This window comes from Grampus griseus (genome assembly GCF_964374135.1).
Source record: "Grampus griseus genome assembly, chromosome: 7".
NCBI lineage: Eukaryota > Metazoa > Chordata > Mammalia > Artiodactyla > Delphinidae > Grampus > Grampus griseus.
The window spans coordinates 112,975,929-113,001,210 of record NC_139001.1 but is presented as its reverse complement, the minus strand read 5'-3'; the positions used below and the strand labels follow the sequence as shown (position 1 = coordinate 113,001,210).

The 25,282-nt window shown below is 38.0% G+C and overlaps 1 protein-coding gene across 1 annotated transcript in view; it reads left to right on the top strand.

Moving 5' to 3' along the window:
* Nucleotides 1–25,282, top strand: part of HERC2 (HECT and RLD domain containing E3 ubiquitin protein ligase 2) — a 230,085-nt gene that overhangs the window by 54,242 nt on the left and 150,561 nt on the right. Inside the window, exons 16-20 of the mRNA XM_082658482.1 lie at nt 3,791–3,984; nt 9,331–9,531; nt 13,350–13,578; nt 13,684–13,808; nt 23,727–23,905. Coding sequence (XP_082514608.1) covers nt 3,791–3,984; nt 9,331–9,531; nt 13,350–13,578; nt 13,684–13,808; nt 23,727–23,905 — 928 coding nt within the window. The remainder of the gene's footprint in view (nt 1–3,790; nt 3,985–9,330; nt 9,532–13,349; nt 13,579–13,683; nt 13,809–23,726; nt 23,906–25,282) is intronic.

The window sequence follows — 25,282 nt, the reverse complement described above, 5'->3', positions numbered from 1 at the left end:
ATTGGAGAGTTCTTTTTTGTGGCAAGTACCCATTCATTACTCATTCAGCTGGCCTCAGTGAGATTAACTTCCGTTTGGTGAGGTCGTCTGCTTGCTATGGATATGCGTGGTGTTATGGGAGCACAGAGGGAGATCGGGTTGGGTCAGCCTGGAGTGGTCTTGTTTGAACTTATCCTTTATGGATGAATCTTCTTGTTTGGTTTCAAGGGTGTCCAGCATGCATTCTCAGCAGCTGGGAGGAATGGGAGCCAAGGCGTGTAGGTGTGCTTTACAGGTGCCTTGTAAAGTATGGGAGAGGTTGGTGATAAGTGTACCAGGTGGGGCCTGTAGTGCTTTATCTCTACACTACAGGGGGTGGGCAGGCTATTTTTTAATGGACCAGATTCTATGTGTAATTTTAGGTTTGAGGGCCTTGTGCTGTCTCTCCTAACTACTCAGTCCTGCTGTTGTAGCCCCAAAGCAGCCATAGACAATATGAAAACAAATGCGCCTGTGTTCCGATACACCTTTATTCACAGAAACGGTCCTTGGGCTGCATTTGACACAAGGGATGAAGTTTGTTGGATTGCTGCGCTGGATTCTCCTTTATGTTTTTGCTTTTTTGTCAGGGGAGTTTGGAAGTGAGCCTTTTAATTGGGACTTGCGGGTTCCTTTCCCCAGCATTTTTATTTTAAAGCATGTTAACACTTCGGTGATTAGAAGTTTTGTGTGCTCCTCTGGTGTTTATTATTTTCTAAGCATCTGAGATAAGTTACAGAGTAATACAATTGGTTGTTTATTATGGAGATGTATTTGAATTTTATTTGCCTTCTTGTTTATATTCCTTTCATTTAGTGGAGGAAATCAACTTCCTCAGCAACATTAATTAGATACAGAGTTAGTGCACTGTGAGAGTATTTAAGTGACTGTTGATACATACAGTCATTTGGTAGTTCTTAAAATAGGCTCTTTGGATAGAATTGTTTCTCTTACTGTAGTAGAGTTCTTTCAGCTGAATTATTTTTTATGTTGACATGTCTGAAAACACCCCTTGTGTTGGTCATGTTAGATTTACTAATAAGCAAAAATACAGTACTTTGCTAACACTATTTAAATAGAAAAAATATATTTTACACTTACATCATTTAACTTTGGAGAGAAATAGATTTTGTTTTAGAAAACTTTCTCACTGAAGAGTGTATTTTGACTTTCACCAAGATAGACCCAGCCTGGGCCATAAAACACGCCTTAACAAATTTAAAAGAAGAGAAGTCAAACAGTGTCTCCTCTCAGACCACAAAGGAAATGACTAGAAATCAATAACAGAAAATTAGCTGGGAAATCCCAAAATACATAGAGATAAAACAGTATACTTCCAAATAACACATAGGTCAAAGAAGAAATCACAAGAGAAATTTTAAAATATTTTGAACTAAATGAAAATGGAAATACAGCTTTTCAAGATTTGTGGGATGCAGTGAAAGCTTAGACAGAAATTTATAACATCGAATGTATATATTAGAAAAGAAGAAAGATCTAAAATCAGTAATCTTTTTGTACAGCAAAGGAAGCCATCAGAGAAATGAAAAGACAACATATGAAATGGGAGGAAATATTTGTAGGTCATATATTTGATAAGGAGTTAATATCCAAAATATATAAAGAACTCGTACAACTCAACAGCAAAAAAACCCAAATGATCTGATTAAAAAATGGGCAGAGGATCTGAATAGTCATTTTTTCCAAAGAAGACATAACGATGGCCAACAGGTACATGAAAAGATGTTCAGCATCACTAATCATCAGTGAAATACATTTAAAAACAGTGAGATATCACCTCATACCTCTTAGAATGTCTGTTATCAAAAAGACAAGAAATAACAAGAGTTGGCAAGGATGTAGAGAAAAGGGAACCTTTGTGCACTGTTGGTGGGACTGTAAATTGGTGGAGCCACTCTGGAAGACAGTATGGAGGGTCCTCAAAAAATAAAAATAGAAATACCATGTGATCCAGACATTCCAATTCTGGGTATCAAAAACACTAACTTGAAAAATTATCTGCATCCCCATGTTCATTGCAGCATTATTCACAATAGCTAAGACATGGATACAACCAAATTGTCCGTTGATGGATGGCATATAAAGAAAATGCATATGCACACACAGACACACACAGACACACACAGACACACACACACTCAGACACTATGAAAGGCTGGTTCAATGTTAAAAAAAATCAGTTAATGTAATCCATCAAATTGACAGATGAAAGAAGAAAAATCACATGATCATATCAATAGGTGCAGACAAAGCTTTTGACAAAATCCAGCACCCATTCATGATTAAAAAAAACTTTCAGTAAACTAGGAATAAAGGAGACTTCCTCAACTTGATAAAGACAATCTATAAAAATCCTACAGCTAATGTCATACTTAATGGTGAGAAACTCAAAGCCTTTCCACTAAGATCAGATACAAGGAAAGGATGTCCCGTCTCACCATTCCTTTTCAAAATTATACTGGAAATTTTAGCTAATACAGTAAGACAAGAAAAGGAAATAAAAGCTATACAGATTGAGAAGGAAGAAATAAAACTGTCTTTGTTCACAAATGACATGATTGTTTATGTGGAAAATTTGAAAGAATTGACCCAAAAACCCTCCTGGAACTAACAAGGTTGCAAGATGGTTGCAAGATGGTTAATATGCCAAAGTTAATTGTTTTCTTACATACAAGCAGCAAAAAAATGGAATTGAAATTAAATACACAATACCATTTGTATTAGCATCCAAAGAATGAAATACATAGGTATAAGTCTAACAAAATATGTGTGAGATCTATATGAGGAAAACTACAAAACTGATGAATGAAATCAAAGAACTTTATAAATGGAAAGATAGTCTATGTTCATTGATAGGAATACTGAATATTGCCAAGATGTCAGTTCTTTCCAACTTGATCAATAGATTCAATGCAATCCCAATCAAAATCCCAGCAATTTATTTTATGGATATCAAAAAACTGAGTCTAATGTTTGTGTGGAGAGGTGAAAGACCCAGAATAACCAACACAATATTAAAGGAGAAGAATGAGTGGGAAGACTGATACTGCCCAACTTCAAGACTTAACTGTAAAGCTACAGTGATCAGGACAGTATGGTATTGGCTAAAGTATGAACTAATAGATCATTGGAACAGAAGAGAGAGCTCGGAAATAGATCCACATAAATGTACTTAACTGATCTTTGACCAGAGGAGCAAAGGCAATACAATGGAGCAAAGATCGTCATTTCAACAAATGATGTTGGAACAACTGGACAGCCATGTGTAAAAAAATTAATAATGGGAGGCTAAACATCTGTTGGGGTAGGGAGTATATGGGAAATCTCTGCCTTCTCCTCAGTTTTACTGTGAGCCTAAAACTGCTCTAAAAACACAAGAGTCTTTTTTAAAAAGAGTGCACTTGGTTATACATTGGGACAGGAGAATATGATCTAGTAGTTAATTAAAAGTACACTTGTCTTTTTCTGAATGAAAATCTGAATGGATGAGAAAAATGAACAGATCCTTTTCATACCCTAGAATTATTTTATTTGCAGGCTGTAGGGCTTAATAAGTTGCAGCTAGTAAAACACAACAGGGGTTTTAGTAATGTACACAAGGCAGATGAATTGTGGATAATATTAAAGCAATGAATTATCCTTTAGAAGTTGACATTAAATGCCTTCTGACCTGAGTGGCCTAAAGTAAATATCTTTATTGCAACAGAAGTCATAGGCGTGAACCTGTATCTGCATCCCTCTTTCCTCCCAGGGAAGAAGGTGATTGATGTAGCTGCAGGCTCCACCCACTGCCTGGCCCTGACTGAGGACAGTGAGGTCCACAGCTGGGGGAGCAATGACCAGTGCCAGCACTTTGACACCTTGCGTGTGACCAAGCCAGAACCTGCTGCGCTGCCAGGACTGGATACCAAACACATAGTTGGGATTGCCTGCGGACCTGCCCAGGTACTGAGTAGATGGCTTGGCATTTTGTAGAATTTTGGTTTCCCAGTGTTCATTGCTAGTATGTAGAAGTACCATTGACTTGTGTGTTTAGTCCTTATATCCTGTAGTTGTACTAAACTCATTTATTAGTTCTAGGAGCTTCGCTGTGATTCCTTGCGGTTTTCTTCAGAAACAGTTCTGTTGTCTGGACATAGAGACAGTTTTCTTTTACAATACGTATGCCTTTTCTTTCTTTTCCTTGCCTTATTGCACTGGCCAGGACTTCCAATATGATGTTGAGTAAGAGCAGGGAGGGGGTGCATCCTTGTCTTGTTCCTGATTGTAGGGGGAAGGCATTCAGTCTTTCACCATTAACTGTGATGTTAGCTGTATGCTTTTTTGTTTGTTTGTTTTTGGTAGATGCCTTATTAAATTAAGGACGTTTCCTTTAACTCCTACTTTTTTCAAGTTTTTCTCTTTTTAAAATCCTGAGTGATGTTAAACTTTGTCAGATGCTTTTTATTCTCACATGATATGATCACGTTTTCCTTCTTTAGTCTGCTTATATAGTGGAATACATTGACTGATTTTCAAATATTGACCAAACCTTGTATTTTTGAGATAATCCCCACCTGGTCATGGTGTATTATTCTTTTTTTATATTGTGGGATTTGATTTGCTTAATACATTGTTGAGGATTTTTCTGTCAGGACTCTTCAGAGATACTAGTTTGTGGTTTTTTTAGTGCTTTCTTGTCTGACTTTTTATCCGGATAAAACTGGCCTCATAAAAAGTGTAGGCAAGTGTTCCATCCTCTTCTATTTTCTGGAATGAGTTGTGTAGAATTAGTGTCATTTCTTCTTTAAATGCTTTTCTATGAATCCATAGGAGCCTGGGGATTTCTTTCTCAAAAGATTTTTAACCACAAATTCAATTTCTTTAATATAGAATTATTCAGAGTGTTTCCTCTTGGGTGAGTGTTCCTGGTTTGTGGCACTCAAGGTATTGTTCAATTTCATCTAAGTTACCCAGTTTTTATGTATAAAGTTTTCCTTATTAGTGTTCTCTTATTGACCTTTTGAAGTCTTTGGGTCTGCAGTGATATCCCTTCTTTCATTCCTGATATGGGTAATTTGAGTCTTTTCTCTTTGCCAGTTTTGCTAGATGTTTATCCATTTTGTTGCTCTCTTCAAAGAACTAGCTTTTGGTTTCATTAATTTTCCCCTTGTTCTTTTGCTTTCAATTTCATTGGTTTCTCCTCTTGTCCCTTTTTTCATTCTTCAGCTTGCTTGGCATCACTTTACTGTTTTCTTAGTTTCTTCAAGAGGAAGCTTAGGTTGTTGACTTTAGACATTTCTTCTTTTGTAATAGATAAGTGCTTGATGCTATAAATTTTCCTCTAAGCAGTGCTTTAATTGCACCCACAAATCTTGATTATTTTCATTTTTGTTCAGTTCAAAATATTTTCTGATTTCCTTTGTGGATTGCTCTTTGACCTATGGATTAAGTGTGTTGTTTAGTTTCAAAGTGTTTGGAGATCATTCTGTTATCTTTTTGTTACTGGTTTCTAGTTTAATTCCATTGTGGTTAGAGAATAAACTCTATATGATTTCAATTCTTATAGATTTGAGGTTTGTTTTATATCTCAGAATGAGGTTTGTTTTATATCTCAGGCTGTGTTCTCTTAGTGAATGTTCTGCATGTGTGCTTAAAAAGAGTATTTTGCTGTTGATATATTTTGCCATTATTGGGTGAAGTGTTCTATAAATGTCAATTAGATCTAGTTCATTGATGGTATTATTCAGTTTTTCTAGATCCTTGCTGATTTTCTGTCTGTTTGTTCTGTCTTCCTTTGGGGAGGGTGGTGTTGGTATCTCCAAGAATAATTGTGGATTTGTCCATTTCTCTTTTTGGTTCTGTCAGTTTTTTTTTTTTTTAATGCTTTTGATCATTAAAAAAATTAGGGTAAAACATACAGTGATGTTAAGTATATTCACAGCATTGTGTTACCATCACTACTATCCATCTCCAGAACCTTTTCATCATCTCAAACAGAAACTCTGTACCCATTAAACAGTAACTCTCCATTTCTCCTCCCCTAGCCCCTGGTGACCTGAAATTTACTTTCTGTCTCTATGAATTTGTCTATTCAAGGTATCTCATATAAGTGGAATCACATAATATTTGACCATTTGTGTCTGGCTTATTTCACTTAGCATAATATTTTCAACATTGATTCATGTTGTAGCATGTATCAGAATTTTTTTTTTAAGGCTTAATAATAAAAATATGTAACTCCCACATTTTGTTCATCCATTCCTCCTTCAGTGGACACATGGGTTGTTTATCTCTTGGCTATTGTGAATAATACAGCTATGAATATTAGTGTAGAAGTATCTGTTTGAGTCCCTGCTTTCGGTTTTTTTCAGTATATATCTAGGATTGGAATTGCTGGATCATTATGATAACTCTGTTTAAATCTTTGTGGAACTGCCTTACTGTTTTTCCACAACAGCTGCATGATTTTTACATTCCCACCAGATACACACAAGGGTTTCAATTTTTCCACATCCTTGTCAACACTGGTTATTTTCCTTTTTCTTGTTTTTTTTAAGGCCATCCCAGTGGGTATGAAGTGGTATCACATTGTGGTTTTGATTTGCACTTCCCAAATGGGAAAGATGTTGAGTATCTTTTCATGTGCTTGTGTGTCTTTTTTGGAGAAATGTATTCAAGTTCTTTGCCCATTTTTGAATTAGATTTTTTTTTTTGAGTTGTAACAGTTCTTGTTATATTGTGGGTATTAATCCCTTATCAGGTATATGATTTACAACTGTTTTTTCCCCATTCTGTGGTTTTCTTTTTATTCTGTTGATAGTGTTCTTTTATGCACAAAAGTTTTAGTTTTTCTTCTGTTGTCTGTGCTTTTGGTGTCATACATATCTGAGAAATCCATGGTCATGTAGGTTTTCCAGTCTTTTTTTCTAATAGCTTCATAGTTTTAGGTCTAATATTTAGGTCTCTGATCCATTTTGACTTTATTGTCATATATGGTGTAAGATAAGGATCAAATAGATTCTTTTGCAGTTTTCCCAGCACTGTTTATAGAAAACATTGTTCTTTCCCTATTGAATGGTCTTGGCACTTGTCGAAATCATTTGACCATATAGGCAAGGGTTTATTTATGGACTCTATTCTATTCCGTTGGTCTGTAAGTGTGTCTTTATGCCAGACCCACACCGTTTTGATTACTGTAGCTTTGTAGTGAGTTTTGAATTAGGAATTGAGTCTTTTTTCCAACTTCGTTATTCCTTTTCAATATTCCTTTTGTTATTTGGGGTACCTTGAGATTCCACATGAATTTTAGGATGGGTTTATCAATTTTTGTCTTACGTATTTTGAAACTCTTTTGTTTGATGCATACGCATTTTGGATTGTTCGGTTGTCTTGGTGAATTGACCCTTTAATTGTTGTTCAGTGTTCCCACTTTATCCCTGCTTTTCCTTGCTCTGAAGTCTCTTGTCTGATTTTAATGTAGGTACTCCAGTTTTATTTTCATTTAATTAGTGTTTGAGTACTATAACTTTTCCATGTATTTGAAAAAAATTTAAGAAGTCTATATTTTAGTCCCTTTGCCTTTCCGTTAAAATTTAGAATAATCTTGTCTACATTTGCAAAAATATCTTGCTTAGATTTTGGTAGGGATTGTGTTCAACCTGTTATCAGTTTGTGGAGAATTGACATCTTTGCTACATTGAGTCTTCTAATCTATTAAAATGTTATGTCTAAACATTTATTTGCATCTTCTTGATTTCATTTATCAGTGTTTTCAGCATACAAGTCCTGTCCATGTTTTGTTAAATTTATATCTTTAACTTTTAACCCACCTGTCTCATTATCTGTATAGTGAACTTGTTGGATGCTATGTATAGTTGCATTTTTTTTTATTGTTGTCAATCTGTCTTTTAATTGGTGTATTTAGATCATTTACATTTACTGTAATTGACATGTATAGATAAAGGTCTTCCATTTTATTGTTTGGCTTTTGTCTGTTTTCTATTATTTGTTCCTCTATTTTGCTTCTTTTGTCTTTTTGGGGGATAAATGAACATTTATTTTAGTATTTCATTTACCTTTATTTATTTTGAATTTGACTATTTCTTTTTATAGGTTTTTATTTTTGCGGTTGCTCTAGGAATTACTGTATACTACATAACTCTTTGCAGGCTACTTAGAATCAGTATTTTACTACTTTAATTGGAATGTAGAAACCTGTTGTTTAATTTCTAAGTGCTTGGAGATTTTTCCAGTTATATACATCTGATTTATTCTTATTGATCTCTAGTTTCTGTTCTTGGTTTTCAGCTTAATTTTATTATGTTATGAGATCATACTCTATATGATTTCAGTTCTTTTAAATAGTTAAAATTATTTTATGTCTTAAATATGGTTTATCATGGTGAATGTTCCTTGCATCCTTGAAAATTTTGTGCATTTTAACTCTTTGGGTGAAGTGTTTTTATAAGTGTCATTTTTATCTCGTTCATTGATGGTTTTGTTCATTTCTTTTAAATCCTTACTAATTTTCTGTCTGCTTGTTCTGTCTGTTATTAGGAGGGTAGTTTTGATATCTTCAACTACATTTGTGGATTTATCTGTTACTCTTTCATTTCTCTCAGATTTTACTTTCATGTGTTTTATGGTTCTGTTGTTAGGGGCATATACATTCATTATTGTTCTGTCTTCTTTGTGAATTGAGCCTTTTATCATTATATAATGTCCCTCTTTAGTCCTGGTAATTTCCTTCCTCTGAAGTCTACTTTGTCTGATATTAATAAGCCACTTTCCATCCCTTTACTAAGCCAATTTTATCTTTATATTTAAGGTAGATTTCTTGTAGATACTGTATAGTTAGTTTCTGTTTTCCTACATCCTGATGATCTCTGTTTGTTTTTATGTTCAGACCCATTTAAATTTAATGTCTACCATTGTTTATTTGTTTTTTGTTTGCTCTCACCTTTTTGTTTCTTTATTGTTTCCTGACTTTTTTGGGGGTTAGTTGAATAGCTTTTAGTGTTTAATTTTAGCTTATTGAGTTGCTTAATTTTGGTAGTGAAAAGATTTTTGAAAAACTTTTTACCTGTTTATTTGTGGCAAATGAGATGGGGTAGTGAAATGAGAGAAAATTGGAAACTGTTAGCATGTGAGTTAGATAACTGAAGGTGCTTGTGCATTTGGGACAATCAGAGGGATGAATGAGTAGTAACTTAGGGCACCTTCGTCATTCATAATGGTGAATCTCTCGTGTGGAACAGGCTGATCGGTGAATGTGTAGATTCATTTTAGGTTCTTGTGTTTCTTCCATAGAGTTTTGCTTGGTCATCTTGTTCTGAGTGGTCCATTGGCCTCCGTGTCCCTTTTGTGGTGGACATCTGCTCAATGACTTTTGAGCAGTTAGACCTCCTACTACGGCAAGTGAGTGAGGGGATGGATGGCACTGCTGACTGGCCCCCACCCCAAGAGAAAGAGTGTATGGCTGTGGCAACACTGAATCTTCTGCGACTTCAGGTATTTTCCTTTCCCTCATTTTGTAAGTGTCTTATGCGTTTGTAATGATGTTTATGCATATTAAAGGGTATGGGGTTTAGCCTGTTGAATAAACTGCTAATGAAAATTTTAAAGTGTTTTAAAGTCAGATTATGATGGAGTGTAATGTGTATGAGGCTTAAAAAATTCAGTCTAGTTATTTTGTGCTTACCCTGGAAGTCAGTATCTGCATGCAGGTAAGAGCATATATGGACTGCGTTATTACTGCTAAATTCAGCTTGTTGGCATTCATCAGGGAGTCGGTCTTGAATTTCCTGTTGCTGTGTGTGGAGAGGTGACTGGGTGAGACGGTAGGTGACTGGGTGAGACGGTAGGTGACTGGGAGATCAGCTGGAGGTGGTCGCCAGCCTCTCCTCTGGACTGAGAGGGGAGCCCCATTCAGGAAGCTCTGTGTCCTCCACGGGTACCTCCGCTTCCTCAGGGGGAAGGTTAAGTTTAAATGTCAGAAGAAGAAAAGCTACAAAAATTTTTTTTCCAAGTAGAACTGTAGCTAAAATCTTTGATCGTCGTGTTTTTCTTTGTCATAAAACCCTGTGACTTAATGTTAAGAGAACAGTTTTTCTCACCAAAGTAATTTTCCCCCTTTATAATGTGAGGGTTGCTGTGTGACCCATCATGTACCCCTTCTGTTCCCTCCACTTTTTTGTCTTGGCTTCCAGAAAGCACAGAACTGAATGTAATGTTTAGTTGCAAAATGGAATTAGCAGAAATTTGGAGAGTATCTCCCTTCGCCAGAAGTCTTCTGTAGGAACTCATTTAGCAGGGCATCTGTGGTGTAGTATCCTAGTCATGGATCCGCCCAGTTTTTTGTTGCTTCCCATGGTCTCCTAGTGACATTGCTGCTCTGGTCGGTGCTGTGGAGAAAGACCCTGTACATGTTCTAGGCTCTATTTCATTTGGTCCATATTTGCCTCATGCCATCTGTTTTTCCACTGCTTTGTTCTGTCTGTCGAGGTCTTTGTTTTAGTTGTGTCTTTTAAAAAATTGACTCATAAAGCTCAGTTCTTAAAAAGAATACAACTTGAGAGTCTTTATTCACTATGTGGATTTAATCTTTTACAATTATTGTGATTACTAATGTATTTGAATTCAGTCTTGGCGTAAGTTTGTTCATCATTTTATTATCTTTTGAACAAATTTCTAAAAAAGTTTTTTCCTTTCAAATCCCTTTAATTGTTCCTAAGTTTTGAAATTTTGATTTCTGGACATTAATCATGTTACAGAAAAATTAAATATTTGTTAATTCCACAGTGTTAAGTTAATCAGTACTTCTCTTCCTGAAAAATATAGGGGTTATAGGGTGCATTAAACCTAAACTCCCCTTTCTATCTTCAGTATTTGAATTGTTCAATAGTCTGTTGTTACATTGACTCCAAGGCACACTGTTTTTTTGTGTGTGCTGCTAAAAAGAAAAGCGCTCCAAATTGCAATGTGTAAGATACATTCTGATTTTAGAGTTAAGATGTGAAAGAAAATACCTCTTAGGATTGGTGAAATGTAGTAATTATTTTTAAACTTTCCTTCAATTATTATCATAATCATTTTTTAAGAGGACATACTCAGGCATATAGTCCTTTTTTTTTTTTTTTTTTTAAACCAATTTGTTTTGTCATTGTTACTTACATCACCTCCCTCCTGGGTACCTCCTTCAGTAAATTTCTTCCTTAAGGTCTGTGAGTTACAACCTCTGAAAACTTGGGTCCCTTTAACACCTCTTAAGATAATTTAATGGGGCTTAGCTCTTTAGGTTATATGTAATTTTATAAGCACTTTGAAGAAAGCACTTTGAAGATGTTCTGCCGTCTTTTGACCTTTATTTTTGCCAATGAGAAATCTTTTTTTTTTTTTTTTTTTTTTCTTTTTTGCGGTACGCGGGCCTCTCACTGTTGTGGACTCTCCCGCTGCGGAGCACAGGCTGTGGACGCGCAGGCCCAGCGGCCATGGCTCACGGGCCCAGCCGCTCTGCGGCATGTGGGATCCTCCCGGACTGGGGCACGAACCTGTGTCCCCTGCATTGGCAGGTGGACTCTCAACCACTGTGCCACCAGGAAAGCCTGAGAAATCTTATATTAGTGCAATTGTTGTTTCTTTGTAGCTAATTTGTCTTTCTCTTTGGTAGCCTTTTAGGTTTTTGTCTTTGTTTTATATTTTAATACATTATATCTAGGTCAGGATTTATTCTTGTATATATAATTTGAGATTATGATTCTTGTTCAATCTGAGATTACTTACCTTTGTTAAGTTTTGAAAAGTCTTCACTATTTACCATTGGAATTGCTCTCTTCTTTTTTTCTACCTTTCCCCTTGGAAAAGTCCTACTAAATGCATGTTGAACTTTCTCATTTTATTTTCCCAAGTATCACAACTTCTTTGATATTTTAAAATCTGTTTATCCTTTTTAATGCTCACTTTTTAATCTTTCTGTTCTGCTTTCTGGGTGGTTTACTCAGCACTCTTCTTTCAATTCACGAATCATTTAGCTGAATGTTCCATATTGTTGAGTTGTCTGTTTATTTAAAAAATTTATGTGAGCACTGCTTTACACATATTGATTGAATCATCAAATCCCCTTACCAGCCCTCTGGGAGGTGGGACCCTCCATCTGTATTGAACAGCTGGGGAGGCACGAGGTTCAGGAATGTTGCCCAGGTTGGGTACCCAGTGCACAAAGGTTTAGGGCTGGAACCTGGGGCCCAGGCTCTTCACTCCTCTGCCTTGAGGTGTTTATTCCTGTAGCTGTTTTTTTCATTTTCAGAATTTATATTTTTGGTGTTTTCCAGGGCTTTCATTTGCTCATTATATTCTCATCTTCTGGCTTCTGTTCCTTCCTTGATCTCTAAGAACATTTACTTATTTTATGGATTCATTCCAGTTTTTTAAATTGCTAAAATCTGTTGGGACATGCGTTTTGCCTCTTACCCTGTCTGTGACACTTCTTTGTGGTGACCTAGTATGGCTTGTCCTTTTTGACTATGAGGCCACCCTTAGGGGAGGGTTTGTGGAGTGTCCCTTTGCCCTTGGCTGTGGAGATGTCCTCAGAGGGCAGTTTTGTACTTGTGTCTGTGAGGTTCCATTGAGTTCCTTGGGCTCTTGATGAGTTTTGGTGTTCAGTTCTTGACGTGTGATATCCATACCTAGATGATTGGTATAAATTTGATTTCACATCTGCTCACAGGGCAGGCCAGGTCTCTGATTCACTGTGGGGTCTCTTTGTGCCCAAAGCCTTGTGTGGGTAGTATGTTGCCCTCAGGCCCTGGCTGGCTGACAGGAAGCTCAGGTTCAGTGGGCTGTCCTGAGCATTTTGTGTCTCAGAAGGCTTTGATCTGCTCTCTGAGCCCAGAACCCCTTGGCTGCTGCTGTGTGTGTCTCAAGAGCTAAACCAGAACTTTCCCTTGTATACTTTTCCTTGTATACCCTCAGCTTGGCTGTCTACTCTTTTAATAGTTTTTAGTTATATTCACTATTTCTGTGTTTGGTTTGGGTGCTTGGGGGTGGGGTAGAGGTTGCTGTTTCCACAGGGTTCAACCTCTTTGTTGATCTTTTCCACATACATACTCAGAGTTGGGTTTAAAAAATTCCTTTTATAGAATACCTTACCATGGATTCTCAACTACTATAGGTGAAAAATTTTTAGTATGGTTAAAAAAAATACCTATACTGGAAGTTTTACCTTTATTATTTGAGTAAAACTCAGTTTGAGGTATTATTCCATCTTTAATAAGATTTGGAAAGCATTTGTTTTTAGGGCTTCTAAGTGAAAATTGTTTTTCTCCTTTCAGTTGCATGCTGCCATCAGTCACCAGGTTGACCCAGAATTCCTTGGTTTAGGTCTGGGCAGCGTCCTCCTCAACAGCCTGAAGCAGACGGTGGTGACCCTGGCCAGCAGTGCGGGCGTGTTGAGTACTGTGCAGGCGGCCGCCCAGGCTGTGTTGCAGAGCGGGTGGTCAGTGCTGCTGCCAACTGCTGAGGAGCGGGCCCGGGCACTCTCTGCTCTCCTGCCCTGTGCAGGTGGGCTGGGGCTAGGAGCAGGGGTCGGGTGGGGTTGGCCCAGGAGGGGGTGCCAGAGGGGATGGTGCTTGCCTCACATTGGGAAAAACACTTTACCTTTTCCAGTTTCAGGCAATGAAGTTAACGTAAGTCCAGGTCGTCGATTCATGATTGATCTTCTTGTGGGCAGCTTGATGGCTGATGGAGGCTTAGAATCAGCCTTAAATGCAGCCATTACTGCAGAAATCCAGGTATGGTCCTAGGAGTGTGTGTGTGTGTGTGTGTGTGTGTGTGTGTGTGTGCGCGCGCGCGCGCACACTGATGGAGGTGATTTTACTCCCCAGTGAGCTGAGACTGACACTTTGCCAGAATTATTTAAAAAAAACCTTGAAACACAAAGCTTTTAGTAACAGCCAAATATTTCTGTAATTAAATTTTTTTACTAGTTTAATAAAATATTGAGTTATTATTAAGTATGATAAAATGTACCCATTTTAAATGTCTATTTAAATGAATTTGACAGGTACCCCAATCATAATATAAATCACTTCCATCACCCTGGAAAGTGCCTTTGTGCCCCTTTGTGTTTGAAGTTAGGACACTTTCTTGCCTCCCCCAGATGATGTTAATTTTACCAGTTTTGATTGTCCCATAAATGGAATCATACAGTATATACTCATTTGTGTCAGCTTTATGTTGCCTTGATAATGATTTTCAGATTCACCTGTGTTGGATGTAGTGTTATGTTGTTTTTTTGCCTTTTTTTTTTTTCCTAAGGAACTATTTATTTCTTTTCGTATTATTATTTTTTTTAATTGGGATATAGTTGTTTTACAATGTTGCGTTAGTTTCTACTGTACAGCAAAGTGGAGTTCCCTGTGATATACAACAGGTTCTCATTAGTTATCTATTTTATGCATATTAGTGTATGTACGTCAACCCCAATCTCCCAATTCATCCCACCACCACCACCCGCCCCCCCGCCTTCCCCCCTTGGTGTCCATACGTTTGTTCTCTACATCTGTGTCTCTATTTCTGCCTTGCAAACCAGTTCATCTGTACTATTTTTCCAGATTCCACATATATGTGTTAATATACGATATTTGTTTTTCTCTTTCTGACTTACTTCACTCTGTATGACAGTCTCTAGGTCCATCCATGTCTCTACAAATGACCCAATTTCGTTCCTTTTTATGGCTGAGTAACATTCCGTTGTGTATATGTACCACATCTTTATCCATTTGTCTGTCGATGGACACTTAGGTTGCTTCCATGACCTGGCTATTGTAAATAGTGCTGCAGTGAACATTGGGGTGCATGTGTCTTTCTGAATTATGGTTTCCTCAGGGTATATGCCTAGTAGTGGGATTGCTGGGTCATATGGTAGTTCTATTTTTAGTTTTTTAAGGACCCTCCATACTGTTCTCCATAATGGCTGTATCAATTTACATTCCCACCAACAGTGCAAGAGGGTACCCTTTTCTCCACACCCTCTCCAGCATTTATTGTTTGTGGATTTTCTGATGAGGCCCATTCTAACTGGTGTGAGGTGATACCTCATTGCAGTTTTGATTTGCATTTCTCTAATAATTAGTGATGTGGAGCAGCTTTTCATGTGCTTCTTGGCCATCTGTATGTCTTCTTTGGAGAAATGTCTATTTAGGTCTTCTGCCCATTTTTGGATTGGGTTGTTTGTTTTTTTGTTATTGAGCTGCATGAGCTGTTTGTATATTTTGGAGATTAATCCTTTGTCAGTTGATTTGTTTGCAAATATTTTCTCCCATTCTGAGGGTTGTCTTTTGGTCTTGTTTATGGTTTCCTTTGCTGTGCAAAAGCTTTTAAGTTTCATTAGGTCCCATTTGTTTACTTTTTTTTTTTTTTTTTTGTGGTACGGGCCTCTCACCGCTGTGGCCTCTCCCATTGCGGAGCACAGGCTCCAGACACACAGGCCCAGCGGCCATGGCTCACGGGGCCAGCCGCTCTGTGGCCTGTGGGATCCTCCCGGACCGGGGCCCGAACCTGCGCCCCCTGCAGTGGCAGGCAGACTGTCAACCACTGCGCCATCAGGGAAGCCCTCATTTGTTTACTTTTGTTTTAATTCCATTACTCTAGGAGGTGGGTCAAAAATGATCTTGCTGTGTTTATGTCAAAGAGTGTTCTTCCTATGTTTTCCTCTAAGAGTTTTATAGTGTCTGGTCTCACATTTAGGTCTTTAATCCATTTTGAGTTTATTTTTGTGTATGGTGGTAGGGAGTGTTCTAATTTCATTCTTTTACATGTAGCTGTCCAGTTTTCCCAGCACCACTTATTGAAGAGACTGTCTTTTCTCCATTTTATATTCTTGCCTCCTTTGTCGTAGCTTAGTTGACCATAGGTGCGTGGGTTTATCTCAGGGCTTTCTCTCCTGTTCCATTGATCTATATTTCTGTTTTTGTGCCAGTACCATATGGTCTTGATTACTGTAGCTTTATAATATAGTCTTAAAGTCAGGGAGTCTGATTCCTCCAGCTCCTTTTTTTTTTTTCCCTCAAGATTGCTTTGGCTACTCGGGGTCTTTTGTGTCTCAATACAAATTTTAAGATACTTTGTTCTAGTTCTGTAGAAAACGCCACTGGTAATTTGATAGGGATTGCATTGAATCTGTAGATCGCTTTGGGTAGTATAGTCATGTTCACAATATTGATTCTTCGAATCCAAGAACATGGTGTATCTCACCATCTGTGTCATCTTTGATTTTTTTCATCAGTGTCTCACAGTTTTCTGAGTACAGGTCTTTTACCTCCTTAGGTAAGTTTATTCCTAGGTATTTTATTGTTTTTGTTGCTCTGGTGAATGGGATTGTTTCCTTAATTTGTCTTTCTGATCTTTCGTTGTTAAGTGTATAGGAATGCAAGAGAATGCAAGACTTCCAAAACTATGTTGAATAATAATGGTGAGAGTGGATATCCTTGTCTTATTCCTGATCTTAGAGGAAATGCTTTCAGTTTTTCACCGTTGAAAATGATGTTTGCTGTGGGTTTGTCGTATATGGACTTACACATATTATGTTGAAGTAGGTTCCCTCTATGCCCAGTTTCTGGAGGGTTTTTAGCATAAATGGGTGTTGAATTTTGTCAAAAGCTTTTTCTGCATCTTTTGAGATGATCGTATGGTTTTTATTCTTCACTTTGTTAATATGGTTTATCACATTGATTGATTTGTGTATATTGAAGAATGCTTGCATCCCTTGGATAAATCCCACTTGATGATGGTGTATGATCCTCTTTTTTTTTTTTTTTTTTTTTTGCGGTATGTGGGCCTCTCACTGTTGTGGTCTCTCCCGTTGCGGAGCACAGGCTCCGGACGCACAGGCTCAGCGGCCATGGCACACGGGCCTAGCCACTCCATGGCATGTGGGATCTTCCCGGACCGGGGCACGAACCTGTGTCCCCTGCATTGGCAGATGGACTCTCAACCACTGCGCCACCAGGGAAGCCCTGTATTATCCTTTTAATGTCTTGTTGGATTCTGTTTGATAGTATTTTGTTGCAGATTTTCACATTCATATTCACCAGTGATAGTGGTCTGTAATTTTCTTTTTTTGTCATATCTTTGTCTGGTTTTGGTATCAGGGTGATGGTGGCCTTGTAGAATGCGTTTGGGAGTGTTCCTTCGTCTGCAATTTTTTGGAAGAGTTTGATGAGAAGGATGGGTGTTAGCTCTTCTCTAAATGTTTGATAGAATTCATCTGTGAAGCCATCTGGTCCTGGACTTCCGTTTGTTGGAAGATTTTTAATCACAGTTTCAATTTCATTACTTGTGATTGGTCTGTTCATATTTTCTATTTCTTCCTGGTTCAGTCTTGGAATGTTATACTTTTCTAAGAATTTGTCCGTTTCTTCGAGGTTGTTCATTTTACTGGCATATAGTTGCTTGTCGTAGTCTCTTATGATGCTTTGTATTGCTGTGGTGGCTGTTGTAACTTCTCCTTTTTCATTTCTCATTTTATTGATTTGAGTCCTCTCTCTCTTTTTCTTGGTGAGTCTGGCTAAAGGTTTATCAATTTTTTTTATTTTCTCAAAGAACCACCTTTTAGTTTTATTGGTCTTTGCTGTTGTTTTCTTTGTTTCTATTTATTTCTGCCCTGATCTTCATGATTTCTTTTCTTCTGCTAACTTCAGGTTTTGTTCTTCTTTCTCTAGTTCCTTTAGGTGTAAGGTTAGATTGTTTATTTGAGATTTTTCTTGTTTCTTTAGGTAGGATTGTATTGCTATAAACTTCCCTCTTAGAAATGCTTTTGCTGCATTCCATAGCCTTTGGAGCGTCGTGTTTTCATTGTCATTTGTCTCTAGGTATTTTTTTATTTCCTCTTTGACTTCTTCAGTTATCTCTTGGTTATTTAGTAGCATATTGTTTAGCCTCCATGTGTTTGTGTTTTTTACGTTTTTTCCCCTGTAATTTATTTCTAATCTCATAGTGTTGTGGTTGGAAAAGATGCTTAATATGATTTCAATTTTCTTAAATTTACTGAGGCTTGATTTGTGACCCAAGATGTGATCTGTCCTGGAGAATGTTCCATGTGCACTTGAGAAGAAAGTGTAATCTGCTGTTTTCGGATGGAATGTCCCATAAATATCAATTAAATCTATCTGGTCTATTGTGTCATTTAAAGCTTGTGTTTCCTTATTAATTTTCTGTCCGGATGATCTGCCCATTGGTGTAAGTGAGATGTTAGAGTCCCCCACTATTATTGTGTTACTGTCGATTTCCTCTTACAGCTGTTAGTATTTGCCTTATGTATTGAGGTGCTCCTATGTTGGGTGCATATATATTTATAATTGTTACATTTTCTTCTTAGATTGATCCCTTGATCATTATGTAGTATCCTTCCTTGTCTCTTGTAACATTCTTTATTTTAAAGTCTATTTTATCTGATATGAGTATTGCTACTCCAGCTTTCTTTTGGTTTCCATTTGCATGGAATATCTTTTTCCATCCCCTCACTTTCAGTCTGTATGTGTCCCTAGGTCTGAAGTGGGTGTGTTGTAGACAGCATATATATGGGTCTTGTTTTCATATCCATTCAGCCGGTCTGTGTCTTTTGGTTGGAGCACTTAATCCATTCACATTTAAGGCAGTTATCGATATGTATGTTTGTATTACCATTTTCTTAATTGTTTTGGGTTTGTTTTTGTAGGTCCTTTTCTTCTCTTGTGTTTCCCACTTAGAGAAGTTCTTTAGAATTTGTTTTAGAGCTCGTTTGGTGGTGCTGAATTCTCTTAGCTTTTGCTTGTCTGTAAAGCTTTTGATTTCTCTGTTGAATCTGAATGAGATCCTTGCCGGGTAGAGCAATCTTGGTTGTAGGTTCTTCCCTTTCATCACTTTAAATATATCTTCCACTCCCTCTGGCTTGCAGAGTTTCTGCTTAGAAACCAGCTGTTAACCTTATGGGAGTTCCCTTGTATATTATTTGTTGTTTTTCCGTTGTTGCTTTTAATAATTTTTCTTTGTCTTTTTAAAAAAATTAATTTATTTTTGGCTGCGTTGGGTCTTCATTGCTGTGCGCAGGCTTTCTCTGGTTGTGGCAAGGGGGGGTTACTCTTTATTGCGGTGCCCAGGCTTCTCATTGTGGTGGCTTCTCTTGTTGTGGATCATGGGCTCTAGGTGTTCAGGCTTCAAGAGTTGTGGCTTGTGGGCTCGGTAGTTGTGGCTTGCCAGCTCCAGAGCACAGACTCAGTAGTTGTGGCGCATGGGCTTAGTTGCTCCGCAGCATGTGGGATCTTCCCAGCCCAGGGATCAAACCCGTGTCCCCTGAATCTGCAGGCGGATTCTTAACCACTGCACCACCAGGGAAGACCCTCTTTGTCTTTAATTTTTGTGAATTTGATTATGTGTCTTGGCATGTTTCTCCTTGGGTTTTTCCTGCCTGGGACTCTCTGCGCTTCCTCGACTTGGGTGGCTGTTTCCTTTCCCATGTTTGGGAAGTTTTCGACTGTAATCTCTTCAGATATTTTCTCCAGCCCTTTCTCTTTCTCTTCTCCTTCTGGGACCCCTGTAATGCGAATGTTGGTGCGTTTAATGTTGTCCCAGAGATCTCTTAGGTTGTCTTCATTCCTTTTCATTCTTTTTTCTTTATTTTGTTCCATGACAGTGATTTCCACCATTCTGTCTTCCAGGTCACTTATCCATTCTTCTGCCTCAGTTATTCTGCTATTGAGTGCTTTTAGTGTATTTTTCATGTCAGTTATTGTATTGTTCATCTCTGTTTGTTCTTTAATTCTTCTAGGTCTTTGTTAAACATTTCTTTCATCTTCTCTCTAGTTGCCTCCATTCTTTTTCCGAGGTCCAGGATCATCTTCACTCTCATTATTCTGAATTTTTTTTCTGGAAGATTGCCTAGCTCCACTTCATTTAGTTGGTTTTCTGGGGTTTTATCTTGTTACTTCATCTGGGACATAGTCCTCTGCCTTTTCATTTCATCTATCTTTCTGTGATTGTGGTTTTTGTTCTGCAGGTTGCAGGATTGTAGTTCTCCTTGCTTCTGCTGCCTGCTGTTTGGTCGATGAGGCTATCTAAGAGGCTTCTGTAGTGTCACTTTGTTTTTGCTGTTGAGGAGTGCCCCATTGTGTGATTATGGCACTGTTGGTATATCCCTTCTCCTGTTGATAGACATTCGATTATTGTGAACACGTGTTTTTCCTTTTGGGTAAATAGTTTGAATTAGAATTTGCAGGGTTCTGGGGTGGGTGTGTGTTTACAGTTTCCCAAGGTGGTTGTGCCATTTACATCTGAACCAGCGTGTATGAGCGTTCTAGCCGTTTCTTGACCTTATCAACATGAGGCGTGTCAGTCTTTTTAAAAGCTTTAGCTATTCTGCAGGTAGGGTGGGGTGTTAATTTGTATGTGCTTATTGGCCATTCATAGCTTCTTTTGTTGCTTTCATTGTCATAATAGTTTTCAATTTAAAAACTTACACTGATAAAATTGGATGAAGTGAGTGTATTAAAAATGTTTTTGAAAATATACCTACTTTGATTAAATTGAAAAAAATTAGAGGAAATCATAAATGTAATGATTTTAGTTGCAAGTATCATTCTTTGTGTACCTTGTTATTTTCCAGATACTATGCTGTGTAGTTTCCTTTCATTTTTTTTTAACCTTGTGAGCCATGTTGATGTTGACAAAAAATTAATCAGTCGATCTAAGAAAGAGATAGAAAATTTTATTCAAGCCAAATTGAGGATTATAACCCAGGAACAGAATCTCAGAAAGCTCTGAGAATTATTGCGTTCCTTACAAGTCAAGGCTCAGTTATGTAAGTTTTTTGAGACAGAGGGCTGTACGTTAAATGATGTGTTATTGACAGTTTACACAATCCAGATCTAAGCATCATCATGGCCTCTTACAAGAGGAAGAAGGAGGGTTTTCTTTGAGGGTGTTGTCTTGTTGATGCTAGGAGAATGTTGCTGTTTATGGTTGAGCAGGTATTTTTGCTGATAGGGAAGGCTGATCGATGCATAATGCAGGTAAACAATGTACCGTAGGGGGCAGAGAGGAGGCCAAAGGACAGAGAAAGTTTTCCTATGTGTAAATTTTTCTTTTCTTGCCAGGAAATGTGAATTGTTTTTCACATTGAGTGGAAAAAGTTGTCTTAAAATTCCATTTTATAAGCGTGGACATAGATACCACAGAAGTTTAGCGATTTGCTAAGGTGTCATGACTAGTGAATGACAGGTTTGCTGACTCCAAACCTCTTCCTTTTCTTCCTGTGCTCTGTGTGGCTCAGTGTAATAGTTCACCTGATGGGAGCAATGACAGCGAACAGGCAGAGGCAGTTCACATGTGGGCCAGACCCAAGCAGTATTTTTATTTTTTATATTTATTTTTATTACTTTGAAACATTTTTTGGCTGCACCGTGCAGCATGCGGGACCTCAGTTCCCCAACCAGGGATCCATCCCGCGCTCCCCTGCAGTGGAAGCGCGGAGTCTTAGCCACTGGACTGCCAGGGAAGTCCCCCCAAGCAGTATTTTTAGAACCTGTTAATTTAGTTAGCATATGTTATTCTTTGCGTCCTGCTGGAGAGTGGTACCTTGAGAGGGGGAGGTGGGCTATAGAGTATGCAGATTGTGATCCCTATGACAATAATTAAGATGTCTGAAAAAATAGCCAAAAGGCCATTTGTTTTAAAACAAAAATGTTTTGAAGCTACAGAAAGGCATAAACAGAAAAACCCTCATCATTTAGGAATAACCATTGTTAATGTTTTTCATGTATGGTCTTCCAGGCTTTCAAAAATGCAAATGTTTACTAACAATACTAATTATGATGCCAGAACTGGTCTCAGTGGTTTGTATCTTTTCCACTCATAAGGTTGCCATGTCTTTTGTGTTGAATATTCTGCGATGCCCATTTGTTCTGTTGCTTTGGGGAAGTCTGTCATATGGAAAGGGAATCACTTTTTTTTTTTTTTAAACAATTTCCTATTGTTGACCATTTAGGTTTTAGATAGTTTTACTATTATAAATAATTTTTAATTACATTCTTGAAGATTATAAGTCATTGGGTATAAGAATGATTATTAGGAAGAAATTCTAGAAATGAAATTGGGTCAAAAGCACGCACATTTTCAAGCTGTCTGGTCTGTGTCCTTCTTATTCTGAAGAGTAGGTGGCACAGTTCCAGTCTAGCCCCTTAGACATGGTCCTTGTCCCCACACCCCTCAGAATGGGGAAGACTTTGTGTTTAGACTTGTTCTGGCTTTTGCCATTAGAAAATAAAGCCCAGTAGGAAAGAACTTGTGTGCTTTTTCACAGTAAATTTGATTACTAGAACAATGCTTAGTGTATAATAGGTCCTCAGGAATATTGGTTGCATTTGACTGGCAAAAGATACCTCCTTTAAAAGTTTTTTAAAATAATAACATTATTGAGATCTAATTCATCTACTGTAAAATTCAGTCTCTTAAAGTGTATGATTTAGTGATTTTTTTTTTTGTATATTCACAGAGTTGTGCAACCACCATCACCACTATCTAATTTCAGAACACTTTCACTCCAAAAAGAAACCCTGTGCCCCTTAACAGTCACTCCGCATCCCCCACTCCTCCCAGCCGTTGACAACCGCTAATCTACTTTCTGTTTCTAAAGATGTCCCTGTTCTGGACATTTCATATAAGTGGATTTGTACAGTATGTGGCCTTTTGTGTCTGGTGCTTTACACTTAACATAGTGTTTTCAAAGTTCAGCCAAGTTGTATCATTCATGTCGTACTTAACTTTTTAAAATCGGTAAACAATATTCTGTTGTATGGATACAGCACATTTTGTTTAATTCATCAGCTGATGGACATTTAGGTTGTTCTCTCTTTTAAGTTACTATGAATAATGCCGTTATAAACATCTGTGCATAGGTTTTTGTGTGGACATACGTTTTTATTTCTTATGGGCGTATGCCTTGGAGTGGAGTTGCTGAGTTTTACGGTAACTCTATGTTTAATGTTTCGAGGTATAGCCAGACTGTTTTCTTAAGTGGCTGTACCATTTTACATTCCCAGTAGCAATGTATGACAGTTCCAGTTTCTCTGTATCTTTGCAAATGCTTGCTACTGTTTATCTTTTTTATTATACTGTCCTAGGAGATGTGAATTTCCCTGATGACTAATGAAGTTGAGCATCTTTTCATGTGTTCATTAGCCATTTGTATATCTTCTTTGAAGATGTGTCTGTTCAGATTTTTTGTTTATTTTAAAATTGGGTCATTTATCTTTTAATTGTTGAGTTGTCAGAATTCTTTCTTTATTTGTATGTCTTACATCAGATACAAGATTTGGTAATGTATCCTCCCATTCTGTAGGTTATTGCTTCATGTTTACAAAGCAGGTAGACTCTGCCTAGGTGATCACATTGGGTGTTGTGAGAGCCAGAAGCAGGGGTAGAGGTTTTAGGAACTTCACAGAAGGACGCTGGAGACCATTAGCACTGGCAGCCTGGACACGGGGTTTGTAGGACAAATCGTCTGTTTAGAAACTGAGCAACTGAGTGGCGTGATTTCCAGTGGGTGGGTGTGGGCCACTGTCACCAGGTGTGTGAGTCAGCACACAGCTAGGCTGTGGGATCAGGGCTCAGCCCATGGTGCCTTCATACCTGCTACTGAGATAACTGGTAACCAGTTTCTGTTTCATGAATTACAGGATATTGAAGCCAAAAAAGAAGCACAGAAGGAAAAAGAAATTGATGAACAGGAAGCGAATGCCTCGACATTTCATAGAAGTAGGACTCCACTGGATAAAGATCTTATTAATACGGGAATCTATGAATCTTCTGGAAAACAGTGCTTGCCTCTGGTTCAGCTCATACAACAGCTTCTTAGGTAAATAGCATTAGACATATTTTAATTAGGAGGATTATTGGTTTTCATATTAAGATAGTGAGATCGAGTACTAGGGTCTCAAAAATGTGTTTAGTTGTTGATGAAGTACTTTGAAAATTACCTAGGATAGACTTTAGAGCAGATTCTTAAATGTAGGTGAGAGGAGAGGTTAGAATGTATGAAGTAGAACTGGAGATTCTAAAAGTTTTCACACAAGAGAGAATTGGAGTGTGTGATAAACCTAGGATGAGGTTCTTAGCCTCGTTAGTAAGCAGGTAGATACAAGTGAAAATCATCATGGTAAGATTTTTTTTTTAAACTGGTTGTGTCCTTGCCTCATTCTGTATATCATACAATTATATCTATTAGTTTCTAAGACAACTTTCAAAAGCTGAAGTAAGTAAACGAATGGTGAGCGTTATTGTCAAAGGACTGATCAGAAGGAGGTAAGAATCAGTCAGAGTCAGAATATACGCAGAGACTCACCTTGGTAAGGGCTGAAGTAGTCAGTCACTGTTTGCTAAAGAATGTCAGCCTGCGTTGCGGTGTCCTTCAGAAAGAGCAAAAAAGCTGGGTGGTTTCTGAAAGGCATTTGTTAGACAAGGAAAAATTATTGCTCCTTTATGTAACACAGCTCCGCTCTGTGTAAACCTGGCTCCTGGTTTATTGTTTATACAGAGAGGAAAGAGGGCCTGGTGGGTTGGCTTAGGTACCTAAGTCCAGGGCATTGGTGGGCGGTGTACTGGCGTGGGGTGGCCTGCCCTTCACACCTGGAAACACCAGAATTTGCTGGGCTTTTAAAAGAGGAAGTTTTAGAGCTAGTTCCTGACATATATTTTAGTAAATGCTAATAAAAAACCCCTTGTTTCCTATTTTTTATAATGTGGTGATGATTTTTAAAATCAGTATTCACGCATTCTGATCTTCACTATAACAGTCTGAAATAAAGTGAATTAAGTCAGTGCAGCTGTGGCAGTGACAAGAGCTTGGGAATTGTTCCTAGAAAATTGCAGTTGCGCCTGCTTGTCTAAAGCTGGCCACTGACACCTGCCCAGCATGGTAACTGTGGCAGTAGCAGCAAGAGCAGTGTTTATCTTGCAGAGTTAATCGAGGGTCAAGTGAGAAAATGAACATTGAGTGTTTTGGAGTGAAAAGGTAAAGATCTCTGGAGAAGTTTTAAAGCAAAAGCAGTATCTCAAGATGTGATTTTCCGTGTTCTTGACTGCCCCTTCCTTTGCCGAGGAGGCTGTGTCTGGGCCCGCTGGTGTCACTGGCAGAGAGCCAGTGCTGGGTTCTCTGACCTCAGTCCTGTCTTAGGTTACTGTTCCCATGAGGGGCCAGCTCTCCTGCTTGTTCAGACTACTTGTTCCCTTGGTG